General features: G+C 49.3%; 2 protein-coding genes across 2 annotated transcripts in view; one reads left to right on the top strand and one right to left on the bottom strand.

The window, feature by feature from the left end:
• Positions 1–2,492: 2,492 nt before the first annotated feature.
• LOC116622252 (zinc finger protein 132-like) lies at positions 2,493–10,600 on the bottom strand. The gene is made up of 3 exons (XM_032388578.1): positions 10,059–10,600; positions 7,456–7,624; positions 2,493–4,985 (listed from the first exon to the last, which is right to left on the bottom strand). The coding sequence occupies exons 1-3, from the start codon at positions 10,071–10,073 to the stop codon at positions 3,055–3,057; spliced, it is 2,115 nt and encodes a 704-aa protein (XP_032244469.1). The 5' UTR covers positions 10,074–10,600; the 3' UTR covers positions 2,493–3,054.
• A 229-nt stretch (positions 10,601–10,829) lies between these two features.
• The window catches only part of LOC116622258 (zinc finger protein 324A-like), a 49,397-nt gene continuing 48,961 nt past the window's right edge, over positions 10,830–11,265 (top strand). The window contains exon 1 of the mRNA XM_032388590.1: positions 10,830–11,127. Within this exon, the coding sequence (XP_032244481.1) occupies positions 11,110–11,127 (18 nt within the window). The 5' untranslated portion in view covers positions 10,830–11,109. The remainder of the gene's footprint in view (positions 11,128–11,265) is intronic.

Here is an 11,265-nt window from a genome sequence, read left to right as displayed (position 1 = left end):
ATTCAAGGAAAGCACAGAAGATTCTTCAACCATGAGCTGGGGGCCATTTAATGAGGTCTAACCAGCCATCCACACTGTACAAAGAATTGAGCTGTGATGACCAGTGTCTATCCTACCCCATTTGCTTAGAAGGCTTGATCCTCAGTGGCTCAGTTGGCCTTTATCTCTGATCCCACATGAGTCCTCCATGTTGGTAAAAGACATTACATCCAGGAAGGGAGGCCTGAGCAGGGTGGGGGATTCCCCCAAACATCTCATTGTGCTAGGGAGTACTTGAGCAGCCCTGCTGTAATCTGATTACTGCAAGCCCATCTTGGGTTCCACCTCTAATGTGGCTATCATTCCTTGTCTCTGCTGGGCTTTTGGGAAAAGTCACCCTGAGAAGAGGTGGCAGTAGCACTGCCTTCCCACCCACCATGCAGTATGGATGGACACTGCACACCGAAGCCTCTCATGTCAGAAAACTCTTGGTCTTTCTTCCCCCAGGTCTCATGGAAGGGCCCAGGGGAACATATATGGCTCACCCACAGGTTTTGGTAAACTGCCTTTGTACTGTACAAAATGTTTTTTGAAACGGCTTCTAACATAAAATCAAAAGCCACATAAAAATCTGAATATCTGTCTCTTCCCAGAAAGCCAAGAGATCCGGGAAACTCATATTAACTCCACCATGTTGTCTCCCCACCCCTTAAAAAGGACAGACTTCCTTGGTGGCTACCAGAAGTGGAGTAATGAATGCCATGGCTATGTGATTCTCTAAAACTCTGGCTACTCACATAAACCATTCTCCTGACCATGAGCTCTATCCTCTTTTTTTTTTTTTTAAAGATTTTTATTTATTTGACAGAGAGAGACACAGCGAGAGAGGGAACACAAGCACAGAGTGTGGGAGGGGGAGAAGCAGGCCTCCCGCAGAGCAGGGAGCCCGATGCGGGGCTCAATCCCAGGACCCTGGGATCATGACCTGAGTCGAAGGCAGATGCTTAACGACTGAGCCACCCAGGTGCCCCGAGCTCTATCCTCTTGATGATGAGGTTCCTGTGTGGTGACAGCCATGAGGTGAAGAGCTCAGGGAGAATACAGGAATTCATAGAACATTTGTTTGGATTTCCATTACTAGTGATACACAGGTCTGCAGGTCTTGAGTTATTCACTCTTATCTCACTTGGCCAGAGTCACCTGGAAGGTTTTTTTTTCTTTTTTTTAAATTTATTTATTTATTTGACAGAGACACAGCAAGAGAGGGAACACAAGCAGGGGGAGTGGGAGAGGGAGAAGCAGGCTTCCCGCGGAGCAGGGAGCCCGATGCGGGGCTCGATCCCAGGACCCTGGGATCATGACCTGAGCCGAAGGCAGATGCTTAACGACTGAGCCACCCAGGTGCCCCGGTTTTTTTTTCTTTATAAAGATTTTATTTTTAAGTAATCTCTGCATCCACCTTGGGGCTCAGTCTCACAACCTCAAGAACAAGAGTTGCATGCTCTACCAACTGAGCCAGCCGGGCACCCCAATCTGGAAGTTTTTGATGTACCTTTAGAATAGCCAAGTTCCCTTTAGTTTACCAGTCTGCTCCAAACCCAGTGTTTCTGGCTCCCAGATGGCCCCTGTAGATCTCAGATTAAGTTATACGTGCCTTACCCTGCAGAGCCTCAGCTAATGGAGAACTGTGGTGCTCCTTTGTCCCTAATGGCAGTGCTGTAAATTCCTCCCAACTCCCTCTTACCTCACACCCATTGTTTCTCTATCCACTGGGCCTCTACCCGCCTCCTAGGATCATATATCCTTATTAGGAACCAGAAGACAGCTTCTCCTCAGATGGGGAAACCCAGACATCTCTCTAGGAATTAGGGACCTGCCTCCTAATCCAACAGACCATTCTAATGTTGCAGACTAGCATCCTCCTTCTTCAGGGTGAGCTCTGGGCCTTCAGATAACTCTGAAACACAGGCCACTATGTTCACTTTATGAGCCTTTCAGTTTTTCCCAGTCCTTCAGATGCACTGCAAACCCTAACCCTATGTTCCTTCTATACCCCGAGGAAGATGTTGTTAGGTGCCCTGTCTCAGCCATCCCTCACTCTACCCACTTCTTTTTTCAACCTACCCCACCAAAACCCCCAAGATTAAAGGTGACGTGAGGGATGCCTGGGTGGCTCAGTTGGTTAAGCATCTGCCTTCAGCTCAGGTCATGATCCCAGGGTCCTGTGATCCAGCCCCACATTGGGCTCTCTGTTCAGCAGAGAGCCTGCTTCTCCCTCTCCCTCTGCCTGCCGCGCCCCCAGCTTGTGCTCTCTCTCTGTGTCAGATAAATAAAATCTAAAATAAATAAATAAAGGTGTCTTGATCAGGGCTCCTGGGTAGCTCACTTAGTTAAGCATCCGACTCTTGATTTCAGCTCAGGTCATGATCTCAGGGTGGTGATTCTGAGCCCTGGGTCAGGCTCCACGCTGGGCATGGAGCCTGCTTAGGATTCTCTCTCTCCTTCTGCCCCTTCCATCCCTCTCTAAAAAAAAAAAAAAAGACTTGATTACTAAGGTCTTTATTATCATGCAGAATAGAGAACACCAAGATAAGTGGTTCCAGGGGAGGGTGATGTGTGAGCTCATTGGATACATAATTGGGGTTACATGCAGACAAGACAACATCCATGAGCAATGTGTATCTGAGAAGCCCAAACTGGACATCCCTCAAGGCCCCTCGACCAGCATGGGGTTAGTTCACTTCCTAACCATTTTAGAGACAATGGGAATGAAGTCATTCTAGTGGGCCCAGGACAATCCTGTTTCCCTCCAGGAAAGGGGAAGGGAGGCACAGGGAGCTGTTTTCTCCCTACATATGTAGATGACTGCTGCAAATATTTGGACCCAGGCAGGCTGGAAAGGGCTTTACGCTCCAGAGGGGAGAGAGCTCAGCCCTGGGCTGCTCAGAAAGGGCAGACTACCTTCTGAAGCCTTCTCCACAGTAGTGGTACATGCAGGTAACTTTTCTGTGGGTATTCTGCATGAAGTTTGTCTTGACTGAACTTCTCAGAAGGACCATCTCTGTAAGGCTACATTCAGGTATGAATCCTTTTATGCTGAGCAAGATTGCAGAGGCGGCTGAAGATTTTCCCACAGTGGTCACACTCATAAGTCCTTTCTCTGGTGTGAACTATCTGGTGTCGAACAAGTGTAGATCTTTCACTAAAGGCTTTCCCACATTGGCTGCACTCATAGGGCCTTTCTTGTGTGTGAACTCTCTGGTGACGAACCAGGTGAGAGTTATTGCTAAAGGCTCTCCCACATTCACTGCATTCATAAGGCCTTTCTCCAGTGTGAACTCTCCAGTGATAAATGAGGCTGGACTTCCGGCTAAAGAATTTCCCACATTCACTGCACTCATAAGGTCTTTCTCCAGTGTGAACTTTCTGATGTTTAATGAGAATGGAGTTCTGGCTAAAGAATTTCCCACATTCACTGCACTCATAAGGCCTTTCTCTTGTGTGAACTCTCCAGTGCTCAATGAGACTGGAACTGTGTGCAAAGGCTTTCCCACATTCACTGCACTCATAAGGCCTTTCCCCGGTGTGAATTCTCCAGTGCTGAATCAGGCTGGAGCTGCGGCTGAAAGCCTTTCTACATTCACTGCATTCATAAGGCCTTTGCCCAGTATGTACTTTCTGGTGCTGAATGAGGGTGGAGCTATTGCTGAAGGCTTTCCCACATTCGGTACACTCAAAAGGCCGTTCTCCAGTGTGAACTTTCTGATGTCGAAGGAGGTGGGAGCTTTGGCTGAAGTCTCTTCCACATTCACTGCACTCAAAAGGCCGTTCTCCAGTGTGAACTTTCTGGTGCTGAGCAAGGTTGGAGTTATTGTTAAAAGCTCTTCCACACTCACTGCACTCATAAGGCCTTTCTCCAGTGTGAACTCTCCAGTGCTGAATGAGGGCAGAGCTGCGGCTGAAGGCTTTACCACACTGATTGCACTCATAAGGTCTCACTTGAGTGTGAACTTTCTGGTGCCGAAGGAAATTGGAGCTTTGGCTGAAGGCTCTTCCACATTTGCTGCACTCAAAAGGCCTTTCTCCAGTGTGAACTTTCTCATGCCGAGTGAGGTGTGACCTGTTATTAAAGGCTTTCCCACATTCACTGCACTTATAAGGCCTTTCTCCTGTGTGAATTCTCTGGTGATGAACAAGTGTGAGTTTGTGGTTGAAGGTTTTCCGACAATCACTGCACTCATAATATTTTACTCCAGTGTGAAATTTCTGGTGCTTCCTCAGTTTAGAAGCGTGAGTGAAGGTCTTCCCACATGCTTTACACACATGGCATGTTTCTCGACCATGACTTTTTTGGTGATTAACAAGGGTTGATTTCTCCTCTAAGGAATTTCCAACTGTTGGGCATCTAAATGGTGTCTCTTTAGAGTGAGTTCTCAGGTGGTTGAGGAGGGTGGAGGTCTTTTGAAAGGCTTTTCCACAGTTGCTGCACTTAAAAAGCTTCTGTGTGGTATGGACTTTTGTGAGCTGCTCAAGATTAGAGCTGTGTGAAAAGGTCTCCCTGCACTCTGTGCTCCTTTGTGGCTTCCTGCCGCTGTCAATGGCTGGGTGCTGGAAGAGGTCATCGCTGTCCAAGGCATCCTTACCACCTTCCCCACAAGTGAAGAGCTTCTCTGACAGGTGAACTGTAAGATTTTCCACAAATGAATCCTCGTCCTTGTCCCATCTGAAGGGCTTTTCTCCACTGAGCTCCTTCTGGTGCTGGTGAAGGTTTGTACTGAACCAAAATTCTCTTCCACATGTTCCACATGTGTAGAGGGTCTCCTCAGGATATATTCTTTGATGTTCATTCAGGTGCAAAATGTCTTTCAAGAATGGGCCACACATATCACAGGTGTCAGCCTTCTGGGTGGAAGGATTTGCACTGGGCATCCTGATCTGTGACATCCCTTCTACAGAAGTATTCTGCTTGGAATGGGCCCCCTCATCTTCCACTCCATGCCAACAACCTGAAAGCAGAGAAGTTTCTGGCAAACTGAGTGTTCTACTTGGTGAAAAGGATGACTTCATTAGAAATGTGTGGCTGACATATACAGGAATGGGTCCAAGGGATGGTGACAGGCCAAGGGTCCAGAATAAGAATGAAGAGCCTACTGTGCAGGACAGGGCCTAGCCAAGCTACAGAATAAAGGAGGCCTTACTAGAGGCAAGGACAAAGAGAAGGACAAAGGACTTGTGTGTGTGTGTGTGTGTGTGTGCCAATAAGCACATGAAAAGTTGCTCAAGGGGCGCCTGGGTGGTTCAGTCGTTAAGTGTCTGCCTTCGGCTCAGGTCATGATCCCAGGGTCCTGGGATCGAGCCCCGCATCAGGCTCCCTGCTCGGCGGGGAGCCTGCTTCTCCCTCTCCCACTCCCCCTGCTTGTGTTCCCTCTCTCGCTGTGTCTCTCTCTGTCAAATAAATAAATAAAATCTTTAGAAAAAAAAAAAAGTTGCTCAACATCATCAGTCATTAAAGAAATGCAAATCAAAACTACAGTGAGAGGGCGCCTGGGTGGCTCAGTTGATTAAGCGACTGCCTTCGGCTCAGGTCATGATCCTGGAGTCCCTGGATCGAGTCCCGCATCGGGCTCCCTGCTCGGCAGGGAGTCTGCTTCTCCCTCTGACCCTCCCCCCTCTCATGTGCTCTCTCTCATTCTCTCTCTCTCAAATAAATAAATAAAATCTTTAAAAAAAACAAAAAAAAACACAAAAAACAAAACTACAGTGAGATACCACTTCACACCCACTAGGGTACCTATGGGAAAACAGACAATAATAAGTGTTGATAAGGAAGTAGAAAAATTGGAATACTCATACACTGCTGTGGAAATACAGAATGGTGCTGCCAATCTGGAAAACAGTTTGGCAATTCCATTTCTATTTATTTACCCAAAAGAAATGAAAACATACTTATGCAAAAACCTGTACTTGAATATTCATAGCAACATTTTTCATAACACCCAAAAAGTGGAAACAAGACAAATACCCAATCAACTGATGAATGAATAAACAAACTGTGGTATATCTACACAATAGAATATTATTTGGCCATAAAAAGGAATGAAGCCCTGATATGTGCTACAACATGGATAAACCTCAAATATATTATGCTAAATGAAAGCCATTCACAGAAAAACATACTGTGATTCCATTTATATGAAATGTCTAAATAAGCAAATATACATAGTCATAAAGTATATTAGCAATTGCCTAAGGCTAAGGGAGAAGGGATGAGGGAGGATGGGGAGTGACTGTTAATGGGTACAGTTTCTCTTTAGGTGATAAAAATGTTCTAAAATTAGATTATGGTGGGGCACCTGGGTGGCTCAGTTGTTAAGCATCTGCCTTCGGCTCAGGTCATAATCCCAGGGTCCTGGGATCGAGCCCCACATCGGACTCCCTGCTCTGCGGGAGGCCTGCTTCTCCCTCTCCCACTCCCTCAACCTGTGTTCCCTCTCTCGCTGTGTCTCTGTCTGTCAAATAAATAAATAAAATCTTTAAAAAATAATAACAATAATAATAAAATTAGATTATGGTAGTATTTATACAACTGTGCAAATACACTAAAAATCACTGAATTAGGGGCGCCTGGGTGGCTCAGTGGGGCGCCTGGGTGGCTCAGTTGGTTAAGCGACTGCCTTCGGCTCAGGTCATGATCCTGGAGTCCCAGGATCGAGTCCCGCATCGGGCTCCCTGCTCAGCAGGGAGTCTGCTTCTCCCTCTCCCGCTCCCCCCTCTTGTGCTCTCTCTCTCTCTCACTCTCTCTCTCAAATAAATAAATAAAATCTTTAGAAAAAAAATAAAATAAAATAAAAATCACTGAATTATACACTTTATGAACTTTGTGGTATACTCAATAAAATTATTTTTTTAAAAAAAGTCTCATGGGAGGGCGCCTGGGTGGCTCAGTTAGTTAAGCGACTGCCTTCGGCTCAGGTCATGATCCTGGAGTCCTGGGATCGAGTCCCGCATCGGGCTCCCTGCTCGGTAGGGAGTCTGCTTCTCCCTCTGACCCTCCCCCCTCTCATGCTCTCTGTCTCTCATTCTCCCTCTCTCAAATAAATAAATAAAATCTTAAAAAAAAAAAAAAAAGTCTCATGGGAGAAGGGACAGAATCTAGGCATGGCCCCATACCGGGTCACCCAGCCATGAACTGGTCAAGCTTAGTGGGATCCATCAGGCAGATGATAGGTGCCTGATCCCCAACCTCTCCTCCCACAAGGCCCCTGGGCAACAGCTATTGGGACTATTCATGAGGCTGTTGAGAGACATGGAGAATGCACACAGCCCAGTCCCAGCACCCACAACACCTGTAACAGGAAACCTGGTAAGAACCAGTGCCTGGGGTCCAGCTTTGGGATGAACGGAAAACTTCCTATGGGAAGAAGGCAAAAGGGCAGAAGCTGGTCACCATGCTGGGGTGCGGCAGAAAGGCCTTACCAAGTGAGGTCATGAGCTCCAAGTTCTCCAGCATCACATTGTGGTACAGGTGCCTCTGGCTTGCATCAAGAAGCCCCCACTCCTCCTTGGAAAAATACACAGCCACATCTTCAAAGGTCACTGGGCTCTGCGATGACGAGACAGCTAAGCCAGGGGGCCAACGGATGGGCTGAAAAACAAACAAAATAGTTAAATGGAGTCATCCAGGCCCTTGATGTATGGCTCAGAGTTCTGCTACATCTACCACTGGCATCTCCCCTTCTTGTGACCCCCTCAGTCCATCCTTCCCTTACTCACTTGCAGCTCCTCCTCCTCCTCAGGCCCCCATCTCAGAGGAGATAAGAGGCCCTGGCACCACTGGTGTCCCTCTCTCCTTGTAGTCCCACTGGTCACTGCATCCAGGCCAACACAATCCAGAGGAACAAAAAGCAGGTGGGCAGACAGATGCTGTCTGAGCTCTGGGCTGGCCAGGAACCCCTCCCCACACTAAACAAGCTCTCTTGTGTTGTGTTTCTCATCTCTCCAGATCACACCTCCCAAGTATAAAAAAATTCAGACTCTCTTTTCTCCCTTAAGCCTCTAGTATCAGGGCCCCGAGCACAATGGTTCACATTCCCTTACCTTGTACATGTCACTCTTTGGACTATACCATCATCATATCTACCCCCCCCCCCAGCCCCCACCCCCTCCCTGTCCACACCACAGGCATCTATTAGTCTCTATATCCCACTATGCACATGGCCTACCCAACAAAGGCAACCAGGATCCAACACTGAGCCTGGCTTGCCTCACATCTCCAAAAACCACAACTGCCAGAAACAACCTTCACTTCTAGTTAATGCCTCCCCTCCTGGCCCTGTTGCTTCAGCCTTCAGTTCTCCAGAACCATGAGTAGATCTTAAACACCGCTGCTCTCTTCCACCTCTATCCTTATACATGCCGTCCTCTCACCAGTCATCGCTGTTCTCACTCTTCCTACTAGACAAATCCCAGATCTACTGCCCCCCCACCATTGGCTTGGGGACTCTTAGCTTAGACTGACCCTTTCTACCCCTGATTATTCTCCAGCCTGACACCCACTCCCTCCCCCACCCCAGTCCCCAAGGAGGATGGCCACAAAAACCCGGTGAGCTATAGAGAGGTAAACTGGTCTCACCTCAGGCCCCACTGTCATCCTACCTCTGTTACTTTCATGCTTCATTTTTTCATCCCAGGTCTAGTCTCTGGTCAGAGGCTTGATCACCATTCTGGTCAACCCACAGCCACACATAATGTCCACACACAAGTCTTCATCCCTTGGATGTCTCCAGCCTGGACTTGATATAAAGCATACTTGGTACCTCAATTTGGCCGTCTGTAGGATACATCAAATACAATATGGCCAAAACCCAAATCTTTGCCTTCCCCTTGATATCAACTCACTCTAACTTCCACATCTGAAAAACCTATCTGGGTCCAACCCACTGCTTCACATCAGGAAATCTAGTCCACCCTAGTTAAAAAGTTAAAGAGCCAACAATTTCTCCTACTTCCACCTTTGGTCCAAAAGCACAAACACCTGAACTATTCCAGTCACTCAATGAAAGACTCAGTGGTCTTCCTGCCTCCAACCTCACCTCTACCACCCCCTGACCAAATCTGTTCTCCACTCGGCATCCAGAGGGAGTTTATTAAGACCCGAGTCACTCTCTCGCTGTGTCTCTCTCTGTCAAATAAATAAATAAAATCTTTTAAAAAATAAATAATTAATTTAAAAAAAAGACCTGCGTCAGATCACCTCCCTTCTCTGCTCTAAACTTTCCACACTCCCACCACACTCAGAATAGAGACCCAGCTCCTCAGCTTGCCATTCCAGACCAGTATCTGTCCCCTGCTCTCTACGTCCACCAGACAAAATACAGACCTGCAGTTCCCTGAACACTTTCATCTTATACTCACCTCCAAGAAATTTGCACATGCTGGTCCCTGTGCTTGGGACACCCTTCCAGACCTTATCCCATAGGATTCCGGAAATGTGAATGTAAGGGGGAGGTTATCAAGAGGATGTGACTGTCAGCTGACCCATGTATGAGCTGGACCTGGGCAATGGGAGGCTTGTCATCACCTCCAGTCCTTGGAATGTGTATTCTTCCCCACTCCCAGAAATTCCCCCCAGGGACATAGCCTTGAGATTGTGATGTGGTGCTGAAACCATCTGGATGATATACGTGACTGAACCAAGTTAAGGTCTCTGTATAAACTTAAGATTCAGTGGGCTGATGTGGTCTACTCTTCTTGTGGCTGTCCAAGGCAAGCTTGCTGTGTACCTGCCCTTGCTTATTAAACCTGCCACCTACTAATCTGGAGTGACCTGCCTCTTTCTTCACTTTCTCCCTGCCCTCCACCTACGGGGTCGGTGTCAGATTACACCAGGGAAGCTCCCGAGGAGGTTGCCAACTAACAGTGAACCCCTCCATATAACCTCCGGCCTGGATTCCGGACGCTAGGAAAAGTGATTCTCTGGGCTCCAGACGCAAGTGTAGGTGAAGAGTCCCGTACAGGGGCTCCAGGATCAGGAGGACAGGGATCCCAGCGGGTGAGGGGCTGGGGCACCCTCCACTCACCTGCCCCGGGTCCATCAGCGACGCTGCTGGCCTGCTCAGTCTGTGGGTTGGGCGGGACCGTGCGAGGCGGCGACAGTGACAAACAATGAGGGCTCATCCAAACCCTCAAACCCCCACTGCCCGGGGTGACCGCGGGCTGACGGTCACACTAAGGGCCTCAGTCTTCCCCAGTACAGAATGCACCGAAGGACCTGGGAGCTGCATCCCGGGGCCGTGGGACGAAGGCGGTGTGTGGTGGCTCGTTACCTCCGTTCTACATCTGGGGAAACCAAGGCTCAGGAAGAAGGAGCCATTAGCGGAGGGGGTAAAGTGCGTGCAGTGATGCGGTGACAGTCCCGGCACTTCCCTACCCGCATCTCTGGTCCCAGCGGCCACCTGCCAAGCAACCCACCAACCGCGAAGTGAAGAGTGCATTGGCGACGCGGAAGTCCCGCCCCATCCTCCGCTGCTCTCGCAGAAACGGCCGGACTCTGAGCAAGCGGCGGCTCGAGGCCCGCAGCCCACACGACACTAGGTCCCTGAGCCAGTCGCGGTGCCGCTGGGTCGTTGCCTAGGTGATCAGGACTGGCGCCCGCCGCGTCGCTACTTACGCGACGCAAACTACATTACCCAGAAAGCCCCTCACCGAGCGTCCGCTCGGGGTATCCCGGTAAGCGCCCGGGGAGGGGCGTTTCCGAGCGCCCCGGCTGGACTCTGGCCAATGAGGGGCTAGGGGAGGGGCGCTTCCGGGACGGCCGCGGTCCTGTGGTCGCCACTTCCGGTATCCGGCCATTTCTTTGGCAGTTTGCCGTTTTATCCGAATTGGCCGAGGGGCCTTGCTGCCAGCCCGTGGACTGTGTCCGGGAGGCTCCGCGGGCCTGTGGGCGTGATGAGTGAGCGGATCGACTAGTCACGGCAGAAGCATCGTATCCTGGGCCCCACCGACTGGACTCTGAGTCCCAGCGTCCTAAGTCCCCGACTGAGCTCCAGCCTCGATGTTGAGGACAATGGAGCGTGCGCAGGTGCCGAGTCTTCATTCCAGAATCCAGTATGTTAAGGCAGAGGGAGCTGCATGCGCAAAGACCCAGAGGTGAGACTGACCTGAGAACACTCAGGAAATTTCTTGTCTTCCATTGCAGGGAACCAAGAGCATGAGAGGAGCCCTGCCTCTATTCCCGGGTCCTGGGAGTCATAGAAATTTTTTAATAGAAGAGGGATGTCCATGAAA

This window comes from Phoca vitulina, unplaced genomic scaffold (assembly GCF_004348235.1).
Source record: "Phoca vitulina isolate PV1807 unplaced genomic scaffold, GSC_HSeal_1.0 scaffold52, whole genome shotgun sequence".
In the NCBI taxonomy this organism is placed as follows: domain Eukaryota; kingdom Metazoa; phylum Chordata; class Mammalia; order Carnivora; family Phocidae; genus Phoca; species Phoca vitulina.
This window is presented reverse-complemented; position numbering and strand designations above follow the sequence as displayed.